Here is a 25,873-nt window from a genome sequence, read left to right as displayed (position 1 = left end):
GCCAGCCCCGCACCGTGCTGGTGTGCATGGGCAGGACTGGTCCCAGAGCTCCCCATCCCCGGCGGCCCCCCCCCGCCCATAATAAGCACTGATAGCGCTGCATTAACCCAGCCCAGAGCTTCCCCTGGGGCAGGGGGTGCTGTGGGGGTGCTCCCTGCTTCCCTACAGGGGGGGCTCAGCCCCTGACCCTGCTCCTGGGGCCAGCGCTGGGTGCTCTGTGGGGCAGGAGGAGGCGGTGGCACCAGGGGGTTCCCCCCTGCCTGTCTGCACCATTGGGGGTGCCGTAAGGTCCCCGGGGGGGTCCCGGGGGGCTGCTTGCCCGGGTTTCACCGGAGCCACCCCCTCGAGGTTCCCCCGGGGCTCCGGGACCGGAGGGTGCCGGTGCCGGGGCCGCTCCCTGGGGCCCTTTGGGAAGGACCGGGAGGGGTTGGACGAACCGGGAGGGGGGAACCGGGGCTGGACCGGGGGGGGGGGCCGCCTCCCGGTGGGGCGGGGCGGGGCGGGGTCGCAGCACCTGCGGGCGGTGCCGCTTTCACCTGCGGCTCGGCGGCGGCAGCGCTCGGCAGCTCCGTCCCGTCCCGTCCCGTCCCGTCCCGCACCGTCCAGCACCGGCACCGAGCTATGGGGCGGCAGCGGGGCTCCATGGGCCCCCTCTGCTTCCCCCTGCTGCTGCTGCTGCTCCAGGTGAGGGGGACGGGACAGGAGGGGACTGGAAGGGACTGGAAGGGACTGGAGGGGATGGGGTGGCGGTGGCCACGCTGACACCTCTGTCCGGGCAGGTGGGCGGACGGAGGTGCGACGAGGCAGCCCCCTGCCAGCCTGGATTCACCGCGGAGACCTTCACCTTCACCGTGCCCCGGGACAGCGTGGCGGCGGGCGAGGTGCTGGGACGAGGTAGGGTCCTACAGGGGCGGTGGGGGCCCACAAGGGTGGGAACGCAGCCCCATAACCCGCTGCCGGTGCGGCACGGGGCTGCGCTCGTGGGGACGGGCGAGTGTGCCGGGGGGCTGTGGAGGCGTGGGGTCGGGTTTGGTGCCTGGCACCAAGGGTGGCAACGGGGCTGGCGGAGCGCCCGTGGGGTTGGGCTGGGTGCGTGGCGAGGTGGCACAGGGCCGTGGTGGCAGGGATGGGTGCCCAGGGTGGCAAAACGAGGCACAAAGCCGTGGCTGCGTGGGGCCGGGGCAGTGCCTACGTGTCGGTGCACGGCGAGGAGCTGGGGCGCTGCAGGTGCCGGGGCCGGCAGCAGCGGGGCGAGGGCGTGCGGGGGCAGCGGGCGCCTGTCCCGGCAGCGCTGACTCAGGCACAGACCTGTCGGGGCCGGCAGGCCTGGGTGTGGGGTGCGGAGCCCGACCGCCACGCGTGGCCTCCCCACGGGCTGGCGGTGCCTCTGCGTGGGGCACCGAGCACCCGGCTCGATGTGGAGGTGGTTCTGGAGGTGCCGAAGGGGTGGCTGTGAAATTGGGGTGCTGAGGACCTGTTGCTTTGGGGTGTTTGTGTCCCCACCGTGCTCTTTGTCTCCCAGCACCGAGGTCCTGGTGGCTCCCCAGCACTGCAGGGCAGAGGCTCGGCTGCAGTTTGCTGGGGTCAGTGGCTGGCAGCGATGCCAGAGGGGGCTGAGGGGCGCTGAGCACTGCAGCGGGGCCCCTGTGCCTTCGGTTTCAGGCTGAGTTTCACCTGCGCTGGCAGTTTCAGTGCAGGGAGCTGGACCCTGCACTGCACCGAACGCATTCCGTACATGTTTGTTTGCTTTCTGGTTGATCATTAACAAAAGGCGCTCAGCACCAGGAGCCTGCAGCTGCTCGGGCTGTGCCTGATAGCAGGGTGATGGGCACTTGCGTGGCCCTCTGCACCCCCGGGATGCACAGGGCTGGTTTCTGCAGCGGGGCCAGCTGGAAATCCCCTGCGTCCCAGTTTGGGGCTTGGGACAGAGGAGGAAGGAAGCGGACGGGTGCCTGTGTCAGCCCATGCGTGCCAGCGGTGCTGTGGTGATGCCTGGCTGTGCCACGGTGATGCCCAGCCGCACAGGGGGGCACTCAGTGGGGGCAGGATGCTGCCCTCTGTGCCACACAGTGCTTCAAAGGCCTCGGCCGGGCTGCGGTGCGGCAGGCTGCCGAGCTGGCCTGTAATTAAGCAGATGAGTCGAGCGCTGTGTTGTGCCTCAGACAGGTCTGGATAGGCCCAGCTCGGCGCTGGGGCGGCAAGAGGCGGCGTGGGGCCCTGCCTCTCCGAGCGCTCCAGGGGCTGCGCCAGCTGCTGCTGCGGCTCCGAGCCTCCCGACGGCGGTGCTGCCGCCCCGGCACGCTGATGAGAAAGCTCGGTGGAGGAAGGAGCAATTTCCTCCGCGTTAATGCGGGCAGCAGGAGCTGCCCAGTGCCTCGGTTTCCGGTGGGTGCTGGGGCTGCGGCTGTCCCACGCCCCGAGGGAAGGATGGCAGCACCCGCCTGGCGGCCCTGGGATGGCACCGGGACCCTGTGGCCACGCTCAGCCTCGTGTGCTGCTTTGCCCATGGGCAAGGGGTCCCTGGGCAGGGCACGGGGTGGCAGAACCCCAGGGAGGAGCCTTCAGGGAGCCCCCAGCTCTGTGGGACGTGGGCGTTTGGTCCCATTTCGGGGGGGGGTTGTGGGTCTCTGGCGGGGGCGGATGTTCCCAAACTACGCAGGTCCTGAATCAGCCCCGGGTGGGAGAAACCTCGAGACTCTGAAGTCACGGCGAAACTCGGTGACGTCAGGGGGAGCGCCTGGGCGGGACGTGCGGCTCACGGCGCCTTCGCCCGCGCTGCCTGGAACTGGTGTTTGTCCGTCCCCCCCCTCCCCGCCACTGCTGGCTTCTGCCCCAGTGCAGCCACCGCGCTTGCGCAACCGTGTGGGGACACGGGGTGGTGGCACCCGGTTGTCACCCGGTTGTCCTGGGGTGGTGGCACTTGGCTGGGCCCGTGACTCACCCTGTGCCCAGCCCTGGCGAGACACCTTCCTGTGTCCCAGCGGGTTGTGGGGTGGCTTGGGGGCTGGCAGGCACCATGGTCCCCAGATCCCAGTCCTGGGGGTGCGGGGTGCTCCCCCCAGCCCCGTCCAGCAGTCAGTAATTCGGTGATTTTGGCCCCGTGGGTAGTGGCAGGTGAGGCTCCAGGAAGGCGTGGAGCGCCCTGCGGTTCATCAGCCCCCCAAACTTGCCCCCAGCCCCACCGCCTCCCCCTGCCCCACGCCTTGCTGAGGCCCCATGGCTGCATGCCCCCGGGGAGGACGGGGAAGGGAGGGGTTGGCTTTCAAGTGCTGAGCTGGAAAAACTGGTTGAGCACAGCCATGGGGTGCGCGTGCTCGGCATGGCGCGCTCCCTGCGCTCCGTACACGCAGCCGGTGCGGGGCTGGGTGCTGAGCTGCACCCTGGGTGCTCGCTGCACCCGGCCGGCTCCGTGCCAGGGCCCGGGTGCCCGCGGGGGCCGCGGCACCTCCCCGCTGCCAGCCCCCGGTGCGGGAGCGCCCGGCCTGCCCCGGCGTGTCCCTGCACAGCCGGCCTCACCGGCTGCCCCGGCCTGGCTGCGGGACCCACCTGGGGGCCGGGCTGGCATCGCACCCGCTGGGTCGGGGGCACGGTGGCAGCCCCCAGCCCAGCTCTGCTATCGCCTTCCTCTCACCGTCGGCTCTGAATTGCTGGGCTGCACGTGGGCTGATGTGCCGAGGGATGGCGGAAAGGGCCCGGCAGTAAGGGCTGCCCTGGGAGCGCCCAGCTCTGCGCTTCCCACCCCGGGCACGTCGCCATCCCACGGCACCACCAAGTGCCTCCTGCCCGAGCCGCGGTCGTGCCGGGGCTGGGGGTGGCTCTGCCGGTGGGGGGGGACCCAGGCTGGGTGCTGCTGGCTCAAACAAAACATCCCCCAGACAAAGGAGCGTTTGTTCAGGGAGCTCCCGGCTGCGCGGCCCCGCTCATGTGATGCCTGCTGATCGCTGCCGTGCTGCGCGCTGCCCCCCCCCTCGGGCTGTCCTTGTCTCCAGCACGCCAGCCCCAGCTGTGACCAGTAGCAGACCAGTACCAGACCAGTGTGGCCAGTGTGAGGGCTCGTACCGTGGCCCCAGCAGGGTGCCATCTCCCTGCAGCGGGTCACAAGCCCACTGCAGATGCATACCCCAGATCCCCGGTCATGCAGGAGGCTCGGTGACCCCCAGGGGTCCCCAAGCACCAGTGAACTGTCACCCCCCTGCCTGCAGAGCAGGATCCTGCGCTGGCAGCCCCTGGGCCCCAGCCCTGGCGGTTATTGGGGTGGCTGGGTGCCAGTGCGGGCGAGCTGGACACGCCGGCCCTGTTTGTGTTTGAAAAGCACCCAGTGCAGCAGCACTCTGCCTGCTGCCACGACCACGTGTGGGGCTGTGCCGTGGGGACGCTGTGCAGCAGGGACACAGCACACGGGGGGCTGTGCCCCGTGGCAGGGATGTGCCAAGCACGGTGCCACCCGGCCCACCCGCTCCTCCTGTCCCCAGTGCTGTTCTCGGGCTGTGCTGGGCAGCCGCAGGCTGTGCACGTCCCCACCGACCCGCGCTTCGAGGTGGACAAAGACGGCATCCTCCAGACGAAGCAGCCACTGCAGCTCCGCGGGCAGAAGATCCGCTTCAACATCTCTGCCCTGGATGCCACGGGCAAGAGGCACTCGGCCTGGGTGACCGTGGAGAGGCGCAGGTCGCGGCAACACCGCCGCAGCAACCAGGTGAGGTGTGGTCCCCGTGCCTGTGCTCACCACAGCCCCTCTGTGGGGTGGGCGGTGGGTGCCTCCGGCTGCCTGGCGCTCCCGTGGGCACCGGGACAAATCGCTGTTCCTGCAGGAGGATGAGCCCTACATGCTCTCGTTCCCCGAATCTGGCCCCAGCCTCCGAAGGCAGAAGAGGGACTGGGTCATCCCCCCCATCAGCTGCCCCGAGAACCACCGGGGGCCCTTCCCCAAGCAGCTGGTGCAGGTACGTGGCCCCCACGGTGTGGGGACGAAGGCTGAGCCAGCGCCAGGCCCTATGGCCGGGCTGAGCAGCCCCGGGGGGGACGCGGGTACCCCTGTGGAGTGCCAGGCCCCTCTAACAGCCCCCCGCCTCGCCCCCAGATCAAATCCAACAAGGACAAGGAGACCAAGGTTTTCTACAGCATCACGGGGCAGGGGGCGGACAGCCCCCCCGTGGGCGTCTTCACCATCGAGCGTGAGACGGGGTGGCTGGAGGTGACGAAGCCGCTGGACCGCGAGGAGATCGAGAAATATGTCGTGAGTGGGGGCTGGGGCTGGGGGCGCCGGGGGGTCTCGAGGGGGCCACGCCACTGACGGTGCCCCCGCAGCTCTTCTCCCACGCCGTGTCGGCCAACGGGCAGCCCGTGGAGGACCCCATGGAGATCATCATCACGGTGATGGACCAGAACGACAACAAGCCCGTCTTCACCAAGCAGCTCTTCGTCGGCTACATCGAGGAGAACGCCAAGCCGGGTGCGTGGGGTGGGGGTGGAGGGGCCCCGGGGCCCCGGGACGGAGCTGTGCCAGGCTGACAATGGCACCCACGGGGCTCGTCCCGTGAGTGACATCTCCTCGTCCCGTCCCGTCCCCGCGCCAGGCACCTCTGTGATGACCGTGAACGCCACGGACGCGGACGACGCGGTGACCGTGAACAACGGCATCGTCAGCTACTCCATCGTCAGCCAGGAGCCGCCCAAACCGCACCCCCAGATGTTCACCATCGACCCCCAGAAGGGCGTCATCAGCGTCCTCGGCACGGGGCTGGACCGCGAGGTGGGCGCCCGGCCGTCTCCTGGCACCCCCACGGTGGGAGCAGCCGTGGGGCGCCCCTGACCGTGGTGCTCTCCGCTTGCAGACCACCCCCAACTACACGCTGATCGTCCAGGCCACGGACCAGGAGGGCACGGGGCTGTCCACCACCGCCACGGCCGTCATCGAGGTCACGGATGCCAACGACAACATCCCCATCTTCGACCCCACCATGGTACCGAGCTCCCCCCCATGCTGGCTCCCGCGAGCCGCTTCCCCCGCTGCCCCCGGCCCCAACCCGCGCTGACCGTCCCTGCGCCCCTCCCGCAGTACGAGGGGACGGTGCCCGAGAACGAGGTGGGGCTGGAGGTGGCCAGGCTGCACGTGACGGACCAGGACATGCCGGGCTCCCCGGCCTGGCAAGCCGTCTACCGCATCAAGAGCGGGGACCAGGACGGCGCCTTCAGCATCACCACCGACCCCAACACCAACGACGGCATCCTGAGGACCGCCAAGGTGGGTCTGGGGGTTCCCGGGGCTGCCCCATGTGGGACGCGTCCCCCCCAGCACCGCTCCCAGCCCAGCTCCTCTCTGCCGCCTCCAGGGCCTGGACTACGAGACCAGGAACCGCTACGACCTCGTGGTGACGGTGGAGAACAAGGTCCCCCTCTCCGTGTCCCTCGGGCTCTCCTCAGCCAGCGTGCTGGTGCTCGTCAGGGATGTGAACGAGCCCCCCGTCTTCGTGCCCCCCGTCAAGAGGGTGGAGGTGCCGGAGGACCTGCCGGTGGGGCACGAGGTCGCCTCCTACACGGCCCAGGACCCCGACAAGGACCAGAGGAACAGGATCACGTGAGTGGGGGCGATGCTGGGGGCGCGAGGGCTGCGTGCCCCGTCCCGCCCGGCCGGAGGGGCCAGGCTGGGCACCAAGCCCCCCGCTGACCCTCCCTTGCCCAGGTACCGCATGGGCAGCGACCCCGCGGGGTGGCTGGCCATCGACCCCGAGAACGGCATCGTCACGGCCGCCCAGCCGCTGGACCGCGAGTCGGTGCACGCCATCAACAGCACCTACAAGGCCATCGTCCTGGCCGTGGACAACGGTGAGGACGCGCTGTGGGCAGCGGGGGCTGCGGGGACACGGGGCGGCCGTGCAGGGCGTGGGGACGGGCTGCAGGCACCTCGCTAACGCCCAGCTCCGCAGGGGTGCCGGACGCAACGGGCACGGGGACGCTGCTGCTGCTCCTCCAGGACGTGAACGACAACGGGCCCACGCCGGAGCCCCGCATCTTCGACATCTGCAGCCGGCAGCCCGAGGACCAGACGCTGACCATCGTGGACAAGGACCTGCCCCCAAACACCTACCCGTTCCAGGCAGCGCTGGAGCACGGCTCCGGCACCAACTGGACCGTCGAGATATTCGGCCAAGGTAGGTGCTGTGGGGTCCGTGCCAGCCACCCACCTGTGGCGCAGGGCAGTGGGGGGACACCGAGCAAGGGCCGCATCCTAGCCAGATCCCCCTGAGCCACCCTGAATGCCCCTGGAGCTCCTACCGGTCCCCATGGTGGCACTGCCATGTGGCAAAGCCCTGCGGGTGCTGAGGCTGTCCCCAGATGTGGGAGCTGGGACCTGCCTTGACCCCAAGCCCTGTCTCCCCTACACAAGACTCGCTGGTCCTGAAACTGAAGAAGGAGCTGGAGCCCGGGGAGTACAGCATCTTCCTGAAGCTGACGGACAGCCAGGGCAAGGCGCAGATGACAGAAGTCAAAGCCCAGGTGTGCGATTGTGAAGGGGCAACCAAAAACTGTGAGCGGAGAGCGTTCATCGCCACTGGCCTGGGTGTCCCCGCAATCCTGGGCATCCTGGGGGGCATCCTGGCGCTGCTGAGTGAGTACTGTGGGGTGGGGACAGGGATGGGGCCGCTTTCACCCCGTGGCGCTGACGCCATGCCCTCTGCTCGCAGTCCTGCTGCTGCTGCTGCTGCTCTTTGTGAGGAGGAGGAAGGTGGTGAAGGAGCCACTGCTACCACCTGAAGACGACATGCGGGACAACGTCTACCACTACGACGAGGAGGGTGGCGGCGAGGAGGACCAGGTGGGACGGGGTGCTGGGCCATAGTCGTGCCCATGGGGTTCTTTCTCCACAGCACCGTCCCCACAGCGGGTGGCAGCATGGCTCCCCAGTTGGTTACCCAGTCCTTCCAGCACTGCCTGAGGCCATCCCTTGAGCGTAGTCTTGCTGTCCCCTCATGCCCCCTGTCTCCGTCCCCACACAGGACTATGACCTGAGCCAGCTGCACCGCGGCCTGGATGCCCGCCCTGAGGTGATCCGCAACGACGTGGCCCCCCCGCTGATGGCAGCCCCCCAGTACCGGCCCCGGCCTGCCAACCCCGATGAGATCGGAAACTTCATCGACGAGGTGAGCCCCTTCCCCTGCCTGGGGGGCCCTGGGGCAGCTCCAGCTCCCCGCTGAGCTCCTCTTCTATCCCCCCCCAGAACCTGAAGGCGGCTGACACGGACCCCACGGCCCCCCCCTACGACTCCCTGCTGGTGTTCGACTACGAGGGCAGCGGTTCGGAGGCCGCCTCGCTCAGCTCCCTCAACTCCTCCGACTCCGACCAGGACCAGGACTACGACTACCTCAACGAGTGGGGCAACCGCTTCAAGAAGCTGGCCGAGCTCTATGGTGGCGGGGAGGAAGATGATTAGGCTGCCCTGGCCCTCCTGCTGCTCCTGCAGCCACGCAGCGAAAGCAGCTCTTGCCATTTCTTGGACATGCACTGGCCCTCGCCAGCAGCGTGGTGGGTGGCCAAAGCCCCCTCTGACATCCCTGGATCCATCACTCACATCCCTCTCCTTCAGTGCAGATAAAGCTCAGGATCGCTGGGGCTTGAGTGTTTTGGGGAGCCTGTGTGTTTCCTCATCCCCCTCAGCTCCATGTAGGCTATGGTGCCATTTGGGACTCCCTGGGGGGACGCGGGAGGCTGGCAGTAGGCACTCCTTGTCCCGAAGCTGAGGTGCTCCTGGATCAGCTCCTGGATCAGCTCCCAGCCTCCCCATGCCCAAATCCTGCATTGGCCCTCGGCTGGTGCTCAGCACTTCTCCTTCATCCAGGAGAGGCCCCCACCGCCTCTCCCCCTCTGCTGCGGAAGGAAAGAGTTTCTGTGGCGCTCTCCAAAATACCTCGCGCTCCCAGACCTGAAATCATGGCCATGCTGGCAGCCAGCCACCCTCAGGGAACGGGATGGCCCCACGTCCAGCTTTTGTGTGGAGCTGCTCAAGCATGTGCCGATGCCGGGTGGATGATCTATAAACACTGATTAATGATGTGCCATTGTCTTTCCGTGATACATGAGGGAATTATATTTGATATAGTACTTGCAGGCAGATTTCTATTTTTCTGTATACCAGATTATATTATTTCCTTTTGTGTCACATTATGTGTAATTATTGTGCTGTTAATAGAAGGCGCTTTCTGAAATCAAACAGCTTTACTTAAATTCTGAACTGTGTTTAGCTGTTGTCATGCTTTGTATTTTGAAAACGGGAATAAGGTCTAGCCATTGTCTAGTTTTAACTGATTGTACATTTTTTATATGAAACTGAGATAATACGTTGTTTTAATAAAACAAGAAGCCTATTTCTTTGTGTGTAGCTCTGCCAGCTGCCGTGCCTGTGGCCGTGCTGAGGGACAGGTCTGCCCCGCCGTGACTTCTTCTTATGGCCACGGCTGCCTCCGAAGTGCAGAAAGCGAGCGCTTGCTGAAGTCCCTACTCTTTATAACAACCTTACCCGGGGAGGGAGGGATGCATTACAGAGCACGTGTTTTCTCAGCACCGGGGCTGATAAGAGCTGCGGCTGAGCAGCTCGCAGCACCGCAAGGTTTTACCTTACTGCCCATCTGCCTGGCCGGGCCCTGGGGAGAGGGGGAGCAGGAGGCAGGGGGAGAGCTGGGCTTGCCCTTCGTGCCTTATCGCGGTGGCTGCACCCTGCGTGCCCAGCCTAACGCCCGACCCACGCGGGCCCAGCAGCGCAGGCGAGGCTGTTATCGGTGCTGTTTGCCCGGCCCTGTAATTGTTGCTGTGTTTTCTCCAGAGCAGCCCTGCCCTTTAAAGGAAGCAGAAGGCAGAGGAATAACGTGCCCCACAGTGCCTGCGTGCCTCTCTGCAACCACAGGGGCAGGTACGGGAGTTGCAACCACCCTGGTTACAGTCTGGGCCAAGTGAAGTGCTGATGTGTGTGCTTTGTAACGTGTTTACTGCTTGGTGTTCCTCTCCTTTCACACAAAACGCTAATTTCTCTCCACAAGCTGCTGGCTGCAGCCAGAACCTGTGCTCTGTGTGTGGACGAGGCTCAGCCCCAGCCACCCCCAGCCGGCTGCGGGGATGCGGTGGCACACAGGGCGGCAGGTTTCCTCAACCACCTGCCCCACCGGGACTCCCGGTGGTCGGGGCGGCCACACCGAGCCCCGTTATCGCCCAGGTACCGCCCCACCGGGCCGGGCCCTCCATGGCGCCGCGACCTGCCCAAGATGGCGGCGGGCGGGGCCGCCCTCCATCCCCCCGCCATCCCCCCAAGATGGCGGCGGGCGGCAGCGCCCCTCCCCTTCCCCCGACCTCCCCAAGATGGCGGCGGGGAGCCGCCCGCTCCTCCTCTCCCCGTCACGGCGGCCCCAAGATGGCGGGCGGCGGGGAGCCGGCCCCGGGGCGGGTGCTGGAGGCGCTGGAGCTGCTGCTGGGGCAGCCCGCGGGGCCCGGTGAGCGGGGCGGCGAGGCCGGGCCCGGCCCGGAGGGCGCCCTGCGGCTGGAGACGGTGCTCAGCAACGCGGCGGAGCTGAACGAGCGGCTGCGGAGAGAGCCGGGCTGGGCGGCGCTGCGCGGCCTCCGCTCCGCCGTGCTGGCCCGGGCACCGGAGCTGGCAGCCGGGGCGGAGGAGGGCGAAGGAGAACCGGGCTGGGCCGCCGCCTGCGCGGTGCTGGCGCTGCTGCTGTGCCTCAAGGAGCGGCTGCTGGCGCTGGCCGCCCTCCCCGCCGCCCCCGCCGCCGTGCCCGGTGCCCCGCCGCCGCCCGCCGCCGATACACTGAGCGCCGCGCAGGGCCGGGCGCTGCGGAGGGCGCTGGGGGCCGCCGTGGGGCTGGGGGTAGCGCCCTACCTGCCCCCAGGTGTGGGGCAGCGCCCCGGGCCGCCCCTGCCTCCGCCACCCCCGGGGGTGACCCGCGGGGCCCGGCTCCGTGCCGCCACCGGAGCCCTGGTGGAGTTGTGCCAGCACCCCGCGCTGGGCGGCCCGCTGCTCGCGCACCACCTCGGCCTCCTCCTCGCCGGGCTCTGCCTGCTGGGACACGGCCCTGCTGCCCATAATGAGGTCGGTGGGCTCGAGCCTCGCGCTCCCCTACACCTGTCCCGACACTTCGGTGCTGCCTCATGGGGTGGCCGGTGCAGGGGGTGCCCTCGGAGCACCCGTTCAGCTGCCCTCTGTCAGTCTGAGTGTGAAATAAGAGGTTAAAGCATTGCTTCATATACGGTCTGGGAAGGAGGGCTCGAGGGGCGGCAGCACCACGCCGCCGGCAGCACCGTGCCACAGGGAGCTGGGTGCCAGCCCGTGTGTGGGTGCAGCACCCCCGGCCGGGCTGCCCTCACCACCTCAGGGCTTGTTTTTTTCCAGGGCCTTTCGGAAGCGGAGCGAGCACAGAGCCGGGAGGCCCTGCAGCACATCCTGGACCGTGTCTACCAGCCCCTGGCCGTGCGGGAGCTGCTCGTCCTGCAGGGCGGCCCCAAGCAGGTACTGGCTGCAGCGGAACCGTCCCGATGCGGAGCAGCCACGGATCCCGTGTCCCAGCAGGAATATGATGGCCCCGCAAAGCACCTGCTGTCCCCTGTTTGCGTGGCATGAAGGGTCAGCATGCAGTGTGCGGGGTGATGTGCTGCTGCTTCAGCACCGGCTGCTGCTCGTGGTCTGTTCAAAGGCTGCCTCACGGCGGTGGGGAGAAGAAAATGGGAAATTGATGCTCTGCTGTCTGCAGGGGCAGCTGCTGGATTGCACTCAGAGCAGCCTGTGGCACAATCTTCTGTCCTCTGGCTGGGACTGAAGGCAATTCCTGGGCAGGCAGAATCTGCCATCCTATGTGCAAGTGCTGCAGAAGCGCTGCATGAGGAGCTCAGGGGGGTCAGCACCCTCAGCAGATGCTGTGGCTCACCCGAAAGCCTGCGTTTCCTGGTCAGACCAGAGTCAAGCTGATGTCCTGCTGCAGCGTGACATTGCCAGCCTTGCTCCACGTGTCCTACCTAGCAAGTGCACACATTCAAATTGCTCAATTTGTGGATTTGCAGCCTCTGAACAGCGTTGCTGTTTGTAGCTGTGCCTGTGCAGTGCTCTGCTTGAGCCCTGGTGCTGCCTCCCCACTGCTACGCTGTGTCTGGTGTAGCAGGAGTCACCACTGCTGTCCCCTTACGTGCATTAAGCCTGGCTTGTCCCCTGAGCTGCCCCTTGCCCCATTTCAGTAATGAGACGGTCAGAGCTGCTGCCTGACCCTGGGAGACTTTAATTAAAGGAGGGAAGCTCTGCATGAGAGGATGTTCCCGGCAAGGTTAGTCTCTCATTAAACCCTAATTTGCTTTGTGCCACTGGATGAAGTGATTTAAAACGTTTCTGTGTCCTCTGCTCCTATCTGGTCTCCAGTCCTCCAGGGCAGGGTGCAGGCCTGTTAGTGAGGGTTTGCCGGGAGCGTGCACTGGGGAGAATACCCTACTTAGCCTGCTGCTTTGTTTCCTTTCAGAGTCGTCCCTCTCCTGGGGAAGAAACAAAGCCAGCGCTTGTACGGGCTCCAGCATGGCTGCGGCGCCTTTGTGGCCAGCTGCTCTCAGAAAGGCTGATGAGACCCAGCGGGGTTCAGGCTGTGGTTCGGGGCATCATGGAGGGAACCGGCGGTGAGTAGGGTGCTTGGGGGCTGCGGTTGGTTTCCAGGGTTGCAGATTAAAAGAGGCTGTGATGATGTGTCTGAGATGTTTCATCCCATGGGAAGCCCAGAAAAGCTTGCACCAGTCGAGCCCTGAAATGGGGAATGCTTTTGTTAGGCTAAGCTGACTTCTGTAATGCTCACGCAGGTTTTGCTTCTCTTGGCCTCCTGAAACGTGAACGCCTTTATCTTGGGGTATGCCATCCATTTTTAGGGATGAGAGCAGGGGGTAACTCTCCAGCCAGCTTTTAGCATCACGGCCCCTTGTGCTGGTTGGGTTTTGATGCAGCAGTGCTCGGTGTTAGGCTGTTGGCAGCAGCCCTGTGCTGGGCCTTGGCAGCCTGGCCCCCTGCTCTGTTTCCTGCCAGTTGGGTTAAGCATTAAGCATTGCTCTTTAAAAGATGAATCCCACGGCACCAAAGCCTCTTCCAGCCAGTGCAACCTGAAGGCAGCATCCAAGCATAGCTTCCCTCCACTTTCTGGCTTGCACACCTATTTATAGAAATTGTTTTCCAGTGTCAACGGCCTTGGATAATATTTTTCCCTTTCCTTCATTAAGCCCAAGCATTTTCTGAAAGATGATTGGTTTAAGGAGATTAATAAAAGCTAAAAATCTAAAATTCCATTATTTTTTTTTCCAGACACAATGGGTTCAGCCAAAAATGTCCCTGCTGTTTTCTGTCTGGCTGAGCTCTTTCTTTTCCTCTTTCTGTGCGTGGAGCAGGTGGCACCGATGCTGAAGCAGCAGCTGTGGACTGGAGAAAATGTGATGCGGTTGCAAAGATCCTGGCTTCCTGCCCTCAGCAGTGCCTTTCCCTGGAGGACTACTACAAACGTGTGTGCCCTCAGGTGGGTGCTTCCCTCCTCCCTCCCCGTGGCATGCTGGCTTTGCCTGCGAATGTGAAAATGGGAGCACTCTCAGGTTCCCAGCTTGGCAAGTGTCTGCTGTCGATACCACCTGCACGTTGCCTTGCTTGAGCCAGGCTGCCCCAGTGTGGAGATGTGTTTTCCTGCAGCTCTGTCAGTGGGATGTGCTCCCACTATGCTCTTGAATTTTCTATATTTTATTGAAATGCTGAGCAACGCTTCCAGGCCACATGAGGCCACTCGCTTTAGGGAGCTTTGTGCTGGGGGGCTCTGGCTCCCAGCCTTCAGCGGTGGGCATGGTGCAGGGTCAGTGCCCAGAAACACCTCCTGGCACATGCATGAGACAGAGCTGCTGCTCTGCCTGCGGTGTTGTGCCCAGTGTCCTGTAAAGCAGCACCACGGAGACTCCTCCACTGTTGGCTGCGAGGAGTCGTTTGCAAAGCTTTGCTCTGATATCACGGACTTTTCCTTCCAGATTCTGGGCTTACTGCACATCCAGGACAAGCTGACAGCACGCCAGTTCCAGAGAGTGGCCACCACAACGCTGCTCACCATGGCGAAAGAGCACCCTCAGCTGGCAGAGAAATACCTGCTCCAGCCTCTGCTGGCACCGCTCCTCCGCTGCTCCGATGCAGCAGGTAACAGCAGGCGAGGCACCGTGTGGAGCCCCGGGGTGAGGAAGGGTCTGATTCCTCTTTGAGTGGTCTTTGTCTTCCCACCAGAATTTTCCCATGTTGGTGACTTGGCTGCTGAGGGTGCCAGCCCACAACTGCTGGTTGTGGATACGTCTGTGTGGCGATGTGCACCATGTTTGCTAGCATTAAGGCAAATTAGTGTTAGAGTCAAGCAGTGGGGCTTCTGCTGTCCCCTCTGGGAGCCTCTCCCAGTCTGACAGTCCTGTGCTGGGCTCCTGGATGGGAGCCATCGGTTCCCCACACCGACCGAGCAGCTCTCCAGGAAGCAATCCCTCAAACTCGTGGTCTGCTTTGATTGCTTGTAGCCTTGCAGAGGTTCCACCACTTCGGGGATATTTCCCACAGCTAACAAGGGCTCGGTGGTTCCCATGCTGCCCTTGTGGGGGAAAGCCAGAGGGCTCTCCGTGGGCTTTTTGGTGCTGGGCATGAAGGGTTGCCATTTTGCTGAAGCCTCCTCGTTGCCCGGAGGTGCTGATATTTCTCCTCTTTGTTTTCAGAGATAGCAGCAGAAGATTTGTCAGCAGGGACAGTGCTGGTGACGGAGGCAGAGCTCAGCAGCTGTGTGGAAGATGTGCTCAAGGTAGAGTGTCTGTTGTGGTGTGTGAGGAGGTGAGGACACTGCTCTGGGAAAGAGCTGGTTTGAGACTTCCTCAGTGTGTGTGTGTGTGTTTTAGGCCACGACAAAAGCAGCCTCTCAGGCAATCGTGGTGCTGCAGCAAGGCCTTGAATTGCTCTGAGTAACCTTGAACAAAGCACTGCGCTGGAGGGAGTGCAGCTCCTTGATGGATACCAGAGGCACTGCCTTAACCCTTTCAAACATTCTCACCTGAAAATGCTCTACAGAGTGGCACTGAGCCCTTGCTGGTTGTTTTTCCCCACGTCTTGCTGGTTTGGCAATGAAAAGTAAGGAGAGAGTCCGAGCAGTGGGCTGGGGGCCAGGATTCCCCATGGTGCTGTCACATTCTCTTCCTCCTTGAGCTGCAGCAAGAATTTCTGAGCATTGCCAGCATTCAGTGCTTCCTGCAGGATAGCTGTGCTGTCAGAACAGCCTCAGGACCCGGGCTGGGGTTGCAGACCAGGTAACATTAGAACAGGTGGAGTGACACACAGGAGGTGCTGCTGGCCTGGCACGCGTTGCTTTGGGTGATCAGTCCCTGTCAAAAATGGCATTTCTCTCCTGTCAGCCTGCACCAGAGGCATGCAGATGATCAGGGGGAAGCAACGACCCCAGGGAATTCTGTGAGTGCTGAGTCCTCAGAGGATGCCCGAGGTCTCCTCCCAGGCTGTCGCTGGTTCACCCTCCGCTTAGTGCCTCCGTGCCTCAGTTTCCTTGCTGTGAAACATGCATCGTGTGGCTGATTTACCTGCGGGAGGGAGAGCCTGCTGCCCTCTGCTGCTGCTCAGCAGTGCCTTCATGCCTCCCGAGGGCTGCAGAGGGCAGCCTGAGCCCGAGTCTGAAGGGAAGCAGCTGGAGCTGGGAGCTTTCATGCAGCTCCCGCAGTATGTAAGTGGCTGAGGGAATTATGGTGCACCCAGCCCCCTTGGACGAGCTAAAATCATGAGGTTAAGTAAAGGAAAACGAGCAGCCTGTTTTGCAGGGACCTTTCTGAGCCTAACCTTGTGACACGTGGATTTCCGTGTGCGTGATGTTAATTTTAAAACCTATGGGTGGGTAATCCCTCAGCAGCAGGTGCTGGGTGTCCGGCAGTTGCTGATCTGTCCCCAGGAGCTGCTCGTGGGACAGGACACAGCCTGGAGGAGCTGGTCAGACCTCAGGGCAGTGAGACAGGAGGGGCTGCAGGAGCTCAGCACCTTTCCTGCCTGGCATCCAGACCCCAGCTGGGTTCTGGGGCATGGAGAGGGTTCAGCAAAATGGGCAGAAACCCTCTTCTTGGAGGACAATGCAGGTTTAGAGGCTGGAGCTCCTTCCAGCAAGGATTTTTGTCCTAGTGATGTAGGTAGGGAGCCTTTCCACCCCTGCTGATCAGTCTGTTCCCCACTGGAAAATGCCCCTGCTTTTCTAGGACTCCTTTGCAGCGGGGTGCTCAGCAGTGCAGGGCTTGGCTCTGGCACTGGAGGGGGAGGTGGGGTCCATGCTTGTGCTCCCCGTGAGGGAACAGGGCTGTTGTGTGGGGCCCCTCTTCTGAAACCTTCCCTTATGCCTCGTTTTCCCACCAGTATCACCAGTACCACGCTGCAGGCTTCACCCCTGCCTGGTAGCAGCCGAGCTTTCTGCTGCGTCCCAGCCAAGGAGGACATCTCCAGCCCAGGAATTCAGCTTCAAGAAGCTGGTGACTGGCTTCCTGGCATGCCCCTAGGCAGCCTAAGCTCTTAAATGCTGTGATTGTTGTAGTATTTTGCGTACTAATGATCTGTTGCAACTAGCTGGCAGGCAGAGACCAGTCTGGAGGGCTGCTCTGTGGCTGCTGCGCACAATGGGAATGCTGCAGGAGTTTGGGGCGGATCCCGCCCTAATGGCACAGCGCTCGGGGCCTGACAGCAGCCAGATTAGCGACGGAGACTCCAGCCTGCCATTTGTGGGGTTTTCTTGCCTAGCAAGTGTCATTTGATGCTGAGTGGGAAACCATCCTTGGGGCTTCATCAGGGAGGCTTTGTGTACAAAAGGTTCTGGTTAGGAAGAACGGCTCCACGGGGATTAGAGCAAGCAAAACATCGGTTTGCATCAATGCAGCAGGCCAAGACACTATCAAGAAGATCTCCTTCCTGGGGCTCCTACCTGGCTGTCACCCTGCCTCTGGCAGGCAAAAGCTCCTTTGCTTTGTCCCGAGGGCACTTGGAGCCCTTGGAGCAGGGACTTGCTTGCCATGTGGGCAGGTCGGAGGTGTGGGGAGCATCCCAGTTTGAAGGGCCAGCAGCTTCTGGGCAGGTCGTTCACCAGCCTACACAACTAGAAGTCCTTTGGAGAACTTGTCTGTTTTTTCCCCTTTTCTTTAAGCTAAAAGCTATGGAGGGAGATGGACTCTGGAAAAAAAAAAATAAAAAATCAAGGACCTAAACATAACAAACCCTGAGTCCAGCCAGATGAAGCTCCATATTTATCCATTTCCTAAACCAAACTTTCCCATTATGGCTTTCACTGTAAGCGTCTTACCTGGCTTTTAGATTTGGACAATTTCTTTAAAAGGATTCAAAAGGAAGCCCGATATCATAAGACTTCTGTGCTCCGTGGGCAGTGGCAGGGCTTGGTTACAGTGCCCTGGTAATAGTAGCTGGAGTGGGTAGAGGGTGCTGGCTCTGAGGAGGGGCTGCTTGGGGCAGAGGACAGGAACAGGGTCCTGCAGCCTCCTCAAAGCCTGGTCAGCTCAGCACACATCTGCCCTGCTAGGGACTGATCTGCATATTTAGGATTTGGCTTTGAATGCAATTTCCATACAGATTTGCTAACTCAGAGGTGCGTAATGCGTCTCTGTATCTTCAGCCCTTACCCCCCAGCAGCAGACTTCCCAAGCAGCTCGCTGCAGTGTTCCTGTAGCTTGGAGCCCTGCTGTGGTTAAGCAAATGCTGAGAGCAAGGTGGTGCTGACGGCTGCTTTTAACACAGAACGTGGCATAATCGGGGAGATCAGGCCCCAGGCTGAAAGGAGCAGAGGCTGTAAACGCTCTGCCAGCCTCTCTGGTGGCAGCTGTCCTGCGTGCACGTACCTTCTGGCCTCCCTCGGCCTTCCCTCTGCTCCACGCAGGTGTTTGACTCTTCTCCATGTGCCCTTCTCTCTCTGTAGGTGTACGTGGTTGGAAATGACAGCTCCAGCCTGCTGCTGGGATCCCTGCAGTCAGTCCTGGGAGTGGTTTTCTGCCTCTATTCCTTCGCCAAGCAGAATGTGTCATACTTACGGTAAGGAAGGACTGCACTGCTTCTTCTGGGGTTTTGTTTCTCTGCGCTGCCTGGCTCCAAAGCACATGCTTTACACGGACATGCAGAGAAAACCAATTTTCTTACCCTGAAGAGCTCATTAAAAGGAGGCAGCAACCACAGGCGTAGGCCAGGTACATGACCTTACTGCCTGACCTGTGCACAGGGAAGCAGTTCTCGTCTTAGTTTGTGTCAGGAGGATTAGAAATGGTAAAAAGCAGCAGCTGGAGCTCTGACTGAAGCAAAAAGATCATCTTTTCCCTGTCTGGGATCATTTTTCTGGTGTGTGCACAACCTGCCTCTCAGCAGCTGTTTCTTGCACTGCACGCAGCTCCCCCACAACTGACACAGTGCTGAGCATGACGTGCATCAGTCGTGGTGGCAGTGACAGCAGGGACCAGGTGTGACTGTCCTCTCCCCGTTCTCCTTTCCCTGGGCTGCCCTGAGTTTGGGCCAGCCTGGTACGTATGCTCCCGATGGGTTTATCCTAATGCCTTGGTGTTACTGGCACGTGGGTACTGGAGGTTTCCCCTAAAAGGGCTGTGCTATTATTAACGACTTGGTGAATCACTTCAAGGAGTAGCGAGCACTGGGGCACGTTCTTAGAACACGCCAAGTTAACACTGCTGCTGAGTGAGCGCAGTCACTGCTAGCTGCTCTCTTGACACAGGAATTTGGCAGGGGTAACAAAAACCACAGCTGCCTGGAAGTGTTCAGGTTCCCGGACCCCTGGCACAGCACCGCTGCTCGATCTCATTAACCTGCTTTGTTCCTTGGCAGGGCTTTCCGTGCCACCTTTCGGTGCTCCCTGTCTCCTTCCTTTTTCTTGGCACGGCTGGCAGCTCTGTGCTTTGTCAGATCGGCACGAAGCGGCAGGCGCTGCGTTCTGAGGCTGCGTGCAAGTGGCTGTCCTTGCACAAACACGCTGCTCGCTCAGCGCGCTCCCTTCCTCGCTGGGCTGCAGTCTTGAAGGACCCAGCTCCTTCCATCTGTGGACGCTAGGACAGGCTGTTCTGCTCAGCTCCTTCTGACCTGACACAAATGCCTTCTGCTAGCTGGAGCTCTCAGCCCAGAGCATCCCAGAGTGTCCGTGGTGACTGCAGAGCGTCCGTGCCTTGCCCCTCTCCCTGGGTCACGCTGTCACACTGCGGCACTGCGCAGAGGGCTCCAGCGGGCAGAGCAAGGTCACTGTTGATGTTTCTCTTTCTCTCTCTCCTGCCAGCTCCCTGTGCCAGGAGGTCCTGCTGTGGTTCCTGGAGAAGTCGGAGAGGGAGACGTCGCTGTCCGTGCTGGAGGGCTGTGCGGGGCTGGAGGGCAGCGTGCGCCGCCTCCACCCGCGGTGCTGCTTCCGCGTGGGCAGTGAGGGAGGCGCCGTGGTTGCGGTGGAGGAGCCCATCAGGTGAGAGCTGCTGGAGCACTGCGGGCACGGGGGCAGCCCCCAGGCATCGCCCAGTGCCTGGGACCCTTTGTGGCGAGCTGGCGATGCTGTCCCCGCCTGTCTTGTCCCCCAGGCAGCTGGGTGGCTGAGTTGTGTGCACTGGGACAGTGGGGCCTCCACGCTGCCTCTGGGCTCCCCATCTGTAGTGCGGAGCTTTCGGCCCTGAAAACCTGCACGCTGTGAGCATTGCATGCCCTGCGTGTCCTCCCGAGTCCCAGGACTGTCCTCTGGGGGGTCTGGGGACAGGACACGCACCACCAGTCCCAGTGCTCCCCGAGTGCAGCTTCCACCTCCAGCCAGGGGCTGTCTCTTGGCTGACTGCGACTGCGTGGAGCGGGTGGAATCCCTCGGGCACAGGTGGCACCGTTGCAGCAAGGACGTGGCGGTGCCAAAGTACCTGAGCCAGGCACTGAACCCCCCTCCTGCTCTTGCAGATGGCCTCTGCAAGTAGAGGCAGTGCGTGGCCCTGTGGGAAATAAACTGCAGCCATTAGACTCCAGCCGTGCAACCTAGCACTGTTCAGCAGCAAGGTTTTTGGTTTAAAGAGAGGCAGCTACGTTATTTGGCACATCACGAGCACAGCCCAGTACTGTCCAGCAGGCTCAGCACACGGCTCCTGCCCAGCAGGGATCTCTGCATGGGTGCGTCGGGAGCTGCGGGCACCCATTTCCTTCCCAGCGTAACAAAACCCCGTACAAATACCCTCATTCTGGTTTCATTTCAATCTATTCCTGACCTGAATTAGAAGAAGGTCTGCCCTGGGGTTTGCACTGGTTAAACTGAATGTAATTTAAAATTATTCCTTAATGGCCATGCCTCTGCCTCTGTCTGCCCTGCTTTTATGGTTATGACTGCTGCATGAATTAGCTAGTGCTAGGATAGCATGGGTGGACTGAACGTGTGTTTTGTGCTGATGGTTTCTGTTAGTTCTTAAATGAATGCAGGTTAATTAATAAGCTGACTGCTTGATCATGTAGACCAAATTAACGGAGCAATAGCTTGGCTCAGCTGCCTCTGGGCTCCCGTGTTCTGGCTGTGCTCTGCAGGCTGGTGCTGGGAGCCGGGAGCCTGCCCCCTGCAGAGCCCTGAAACCCTGGGGTCTACCTGGGGAGAGGGGCCAGGGGTGATGGGACCCTCCGGATGCCCTTTGGGGTGGTGTCTGCAGGACTTGTTCTCCCCACCTCCTGTGACTGCTGACATGACAGACTCAGCTTGCACTGCTGCTGGCTTTCACGAGAACAGAAATCTTAATTTCAGTGTCCGAGCAAACTGCATCTTGTACAAAACCCCTATAAAGTGCCCCTGGTTCCTGCAGGCTGACGTGTTCCTCTTCTCCTGCACAGTGCGTGCTGAATGCTCCCCCTGGCAGAGGGGCAGCAGGAGCCACGGAGCTGCTGCGTGCTGCCGGGCTGGGAGCCAGGGGCCTGGAGAAGCACTGGGGACGAGGGATTTTAGCAGGAGGCAGCAGCAGGATTTCACCTTGCTGCGTGACTGCTCAGAGCCAGCCCTGGCGAGGCTCCGGGTGTGTTTGTGGTGGTGACACGGTGACTTGTTTCAGTGATGAAGATGAGGCCCTTTACCAGAAGGTTTCCTCGGAGCAGTGCTACGTGGAGAGCTTAGTGGAGCTGCTGTCTCACTGCCAGAAGAGTGGCCTGGCTGGAGACTTCTTCATCCGCTGCCTGAAGGTGAGGTTTCTGGGGCACACCGTGGGGATGGTTTTCCTGGGACAGGCAGGTGGCAAAGGGGCCTGGGCATCAGTTGTGTTACTGGGAGCAGCGGGCACGGCACGGTGGAGCACTCCTGCCACGTGCTGGGCAGGTGAAGAGGAGGTGCAGGTGATGTGGATGTGCTGCACACAGGACTGTCAGCCCGTGGGGAAGGAGGTGGCTCCTGCAGCATCGATAGCGTGGTTCATGGTGACCCTGGAACTGGTTTTGCTGTGCCCAACCAGTGCCTCCCTGTTGTGCTTCCTTTCCTGCAGGCACTGACACAAGTGGCTGCAGAAGACGAGGCAGAGGTGAGCCCCGCTGCTGCAGCTGGAGGGAGCCTGCTGGAGCTGGAGCAGCACCACGCCAGGCAGAGGAGGAAGCTTCTGGTCCTGCAGCTGGTGGCCACGCTGTGTGAGAGTGTCTCGGACACCGTGTTCACGGACATTGCTCAGGTGGGGCACGGCACGGCCCATGGGGAGCAGCAGCTGGGGTGCATGGTGGGGCTCTGTGCCACTGCGCCCTAGGTGCACGATTACTAAAACAGCTGGAGAAAACCAGAACGTCCTCACAAAAAGCAGTTTATTAAGTCAGTCACAAGTGTCTGAAAAAGACACCATCCTGTGCAATATCAACAGGGCATAACTGTGTTCATGCACTTACAGATGTCTTCATGAATGTGCATCTGCAAAATTTATTAACCACTGTAATTTCAAGGGCTCGTTGAACCTGGTACCAAGCAGGGTTGTTAAAATGTGCTGTTTCTGTCCCCCCTGAGCCCACGCTGAAGCAGCACTGAAGGGAATTCCTGTCCTGTCTTTGTTGCACGCTCAGGGCAGTGCTGTGTTCACCAGCCGCTTTGCATGTTTAACTTCCTCATCCTCTTCTTTTTAACTCAGTGACCTTGTTGTGCTAGTTACCTGTGACTTGCTGAACCAAAGCAGGTCACTTCTTGCGCAGGTTTTCTTATTTTTCCTCTTTGGGACAGTGGCATCTCCTGTGCTGTGCTCTGCAGTGGCAGCGCAGTGACACCAACGGTCACCAGCGGGTCTGGCTCTGCTGCCCGGGTCAAAAAGTCAGGAGTGGGAAATGAGGAAGGAGTTTGCTGAATTTTTGTGTCTAGCGTGTCTGGTGTAAAAAAGAAACACACACAAAGAAAAAAAAAGGCAGACAAAAAAGCCATTATACTTCAGCCTACAAGTAAACACCAGGGGTCATATTTCAAGGAGCGATCCCTCAGGTTTAAACAAGCATCTGCATAGCTGTGTTTTTAAGCATTTTCTGCAGCACACGGTTCCTCCAGGGGGTTTGTTCTTGCTGCAGCCACTCTGCAGCGGGTGTGTGTATAACAGGGGTGGAACAAGCAGGAGCTGTCTGCCTGAAGCCTGAGCCAAGGAGCGGCAGCAGCTGAGGACCTCCTCAGTGGCACGATATATTTTATCTACATTTTCCTGCTCACAGTTGAGTTTTATGAGATTCACCTGATTCCCTTGGTGTTGCAGTACACTCTTCTGCATAAGACAGAGCCATCACTCAGAGTTTTATCCTTCAAGCTTTTTATTCCTCGTGGATATTAGTGTTTCTTTAATTTTTGGTATCTACTATATGCTGTTTGTGATGTTTCTGTTTTTGCACCAAGAGTAATTTCAACCCATTCAGCTTTTGTGTCACTGCTTTGTGAGACAAGCTGCTCTGAGCTTGTTTGTACTCCGCATTCTTGTTTAACATCACTTTTTTTTTTTTCTTTTTTCTGGTCTTATTAGTCCAGAAAGTACCTGCACCCTTTCTGCAGCCCCTTGGAGCCTGTCTCCTGCTCTCTGCTGCAGTCAGGGGGCATTTAATGAAGCTGGCAGCAGTCCGCTCGCTTGCCTGCGGTGCCTTGAGTGATGGCAGGAGGCTGGAAGCGTGGGGAGCTGGTGCAATAGGACCTTTTGCTTTGTTTTCCAAAAGAGGAGCTGTTCCAAAGGGTTCCTCTTATTTTGCAACAAGCATGTGAAGTGGCAAGGGCTGCTATTCATTCCTTTCCCACCATGAATGAGTGCCCGGCTCCTGCCACACTCCGTGAGCTGGCCCCGAGCAGCGCTGGCCAGCGCAGTGAGCAGACAAAGGAGTGGAGGGAAAGAAGTATTAATTTCAAGCTCCATTAGAAACACAGGAAGCCTGTGGGATCAAAGATCTCGGTGCCAAGTGTCAAGCAGGCCAAAGCCAGCCGAGCGGGATCGTTACTGGCTTGGAAGAAAAATTCTGAGGAAATGACAAAGGGTGTGTGCACGCAGCGAGTGGCCTGTGTCGAGGGTCGGCTGCCCGGGGGGCACGTGGTGCCTGGTCCCTGGCTTTGTGTTCCTGCACTCGGGGACCCCTCTGAGCTGGCACATCGGGGGAATTGCTGGGAGTCCTGCAGGGCTCTCAGCGAAGGGGTTTGGCTGTGAAATGCCCAAATGCTCTCAGTGCCTGCGGGCGGCAGGATGCTGTGCTGACCCGGGGGGCTCGCGGAGGGGTGCAGGCAGGCGTTATTTTGTTAGGGGGAAGTTTATCAGAGCTGTGATAATCCCTGCTCAGCTCCATGTCTTGCTGCTGTGCCTGGTGCTGCTGCTGACTTTGGTCCATGACAGCAGTCGGCAGAGCCGATGCTTTCCCAGAGCTGCCTGGTCTTCATCTTCTGCTATTGTCTGATTTAATTTTTCAAGCCCAAACCTTTCTCCAGCACAATCTTGTAGGGACCCTCCGTGTTCCTCCCTGGTTGCCACCACCCCTTTTGCTCCCTCTGAGCTACATCTTAGCTCTCTGCTTCCCTACGTGCTCCCTATGTGACCTTGTTTTTTGGACCAGCTTGTCCCAGGGCTGCAGGGAGGTGCTGGGGGGGAACACATGGGCTCCTACAGCCCTGCGGTAGGGGCCGGGCTGGCTGCACCTTCCTGGCTCAGCTTTGTCTGCTGTGACTAGAGGGGATGTTAGCTTTGGATCGGAGGTATTGTGTTTCACAAACACTGCTTTTCTTTCTCAGAAGGGAGGGCTGCATGGGGAGAGAAGGGGAGCTCCTGCCTTGGCCACTGCCCCCTCTGCAGCTCAGCTCCCCGGCACCTCCTCGGCTGCTTTGGACAGCAAGGTACAGGGTTTGCTGCCACGAACAGCAAATGCCCCGGGGATGGGCAGCAGTTCAGGACCTCCAAAACCACCACCACATTGTCCTTCACCCTCAGTGCATTCACAGCTGGGCTTCACCGGGGTCCCAGCTGCCCCCCAGCTCCCCAGCAGGGCTTGTGACGGTCCAGGGACCCACAGCAGCTCCTGGTGGGCTGCTCAGGGCATCTCCTTCCCTCTTTCCTCCCTTCCTAACCTCTCTCCCATCTGCTGGCAGGTGGAGGAGTTCGTGGCCGCCACTCTGCAGCGGGCGTGCGTCAGCCTGGCACGGGGCCGCGGCGTGGATGTGGAGGCGCAGACGCTGAGCATGGCCATGGGGCTGGTGGCCGCTGCACTCGGCGGGGCCGTGCAGGTGAGCGGGCACGGGGCGAGCCTCGGGGCTGGGGGGCTTCATCGTGGGGCTGGGGGAGGCGGCACCGTCCCCGCAGCGGGACGTCGGGGTCCCTGGGTGCCCCGCCAGCTGTGGTGTGTTGGTGTTTGCTTATTGTCTGGTTCCTGGGAGCACAGCCAAGGGCGCCAAGCCCGCTTGGCACAAGGGCTGGGCTCTGCGGCCACACTCTCTGGTCCCGGTTCTGTCTTTGGGAAGCTCCAGCCTGCCTGCACACGCGTGTGCTGCTCTGCTTCCCGCTGGCATTCACAAGCCACTTCCTCCTGTTTGTTCTGTCCCTTTAATCAAGCTCTCTTGACAATGCCATGTGTTCCCAATAACAAAGCAGCCAGGCACAGAAGGCTGCACCCTCCCAGCGAGGAGGAGGAGGAGGAGGTGAGGTGGAAACCTCTTTGTGTGCCCTGCAGGCATGCCCGTGGCTGCTGGGCTGGCCGTGGGATCCGGTGGCTGTCACCGGGCTGGGTGGGCTCCACGTCCTGCTACCCGGAGGTCCTGAAATCTTCGGTTGCCACCAGCTCACGCAGACGGTGCTGCCTCTGGCAGAAGTGCTTCAGTGCAGAAGGCAGCAGAGGAAAGCTCTGCTAGCTCACAAAATGTTGGCTAATTCATTCATAATCCAAAATCTGCTTCCAAGAAGGCAATGACGGAGCAGCAGTCTCTTTACACACCACACCCTGCACCCCGTACATTCAGGAGCTCCCCCTCCAAAGCGTGCCAAACCTCTCCGTGGAGTCTGTACCATTCTTGAAGATCTGTAACAGCAGAACTCGCTCCGTGGCACAGTGTCAGATAAATGCCACCGGAGAGTGACAACGTGTCCTAGTGCTGTGAAATCACTTCTGGTTACATCACCGAGCACTCAGTTGCTTCGTGCCCAAAGGAAAATTCAGCCATTAATGGGAAAAGATAATTCATTGTGTCTTATGTGCCAAATTCCTAGCATGGGGAAGAGAGACATTTAGTTAGAAAAGAAATAAATAATAGTGTGGCATGTTCACAGACGAGGAGATAACAAGCAGCGTCCTCCAATTAAAACAGCAGAAACTGCCAGTTCTCATGTAATTAATGACCAGTTCTCATGTAATTAATGACCA

At 60.9% G+C, this 25,873-nt stretch overlaps 2 protein-coding genes across 3 annotated transcripts in view; both read left to right on the top strand.

Moving 5' to 3' along the window:
• The first annotated feature begins 508 nt into the window (after nt 1–508).
• Nucleotides 509–9,360, top strand: CDH1 (cadherin 1). Its single transcript, XM_027465868.3, has 16 exons — nt 509–684; nt 780–894; nt 4,473–4,696; nt 4,812–4,943; nt 5,081–5,236; nt 5,308–5,452; nt 5,577–5,752; nt 5,835–5,963; nt 6,059–6,244; nt 6,333–6,577; nt 6,683–6,825; nt 6,927–7,151; nt 7,388–7,609; nt 7,686–7,816; nt 7,998–8,141; nt 8,219–9,360. The coding sequence occupies exons 1-16, from the start codon at nt 622–624 to the stop codon at nt 8,429–8,431; spliced, it is 2,649 nt and encodes an 882-aa protein (XP_027321669.2). The 5' UTR covers nt 509–621; the 3' UTR covers nt 8,432–9,360.
• Nucleotides 9,361–10,238: 878 nt separating this feature from the next.
• TANGO6 (transport and golgi organization 6 homolog) overlaps nt 10,239–25,873 on the top strand; it is a 30,225-nt gene continuing 14,590 nt past the window's right edge. Inside the window, exons 1-11 of one of the 2 annotated variants that reach the window (XM_072043697.1) lie at nt 10,239–10,478; nt 11,384–11,500; nt 12,495–12,645; nt 13,399–13,523; nt 14,017–14,179; nt 14,734–14,816; nt 17,976–18,088; nt 19,329–19,505; nt 21,103–21,229; nt 21,526–21,705; nt 24,609–24,743. In XM_072043697.1, the coding sequence (XP_071899798.1) occupies nt 10,254–10,478; nt 11,384–11,500; nt 12,495–12,645; nt 13,399–13,523; nt 14,017–14,179; nt 14,734–14,816; nt 17,976–18,088; nt 19,329–19,505; nt 21,103–21,229; nt 21,526–21,705; nt 24,609–24,743 (1,596 nt within the window). In that variant the 5' untranslated portion in view covers nt 10,239–10,253. Of the gene's footprint in view, nt 11,084–11,383; nt 11,501–12,494; nt 12,646–13,398; nt 13,524–14,016; nt 14,180–14,733; nt 14,817–17,975; nt 18,089–19,328; nt 19,506–21,102; nt 21,230–21,525; nt 21,706–24,608; nt 24,744–25,873 lie in introns of both variants that reach the window. The other variant, XM_027465867.3, reaches the window with a different exon arrangement.

Source organism: Anas platyrhynchos, chromosome 12 (genome assembly GCF_047663525.1).
Source record: "Anas platyrhynchos isolate ZD024472 breed Pekin duck chromosome 12, IASCAAS_PekinDuck_T2T, whole genome shotgun sequence".
NCBI lineage: Eukaryota > Metazoa > Chordata > Aves > Anseriformes > Anatidae > Anas > Anas platyrhynchos.
Note: the sequence above shows the minus strand (reverse complement) of the source record. Positions and strands in the feature narration are given on the sequence as shown.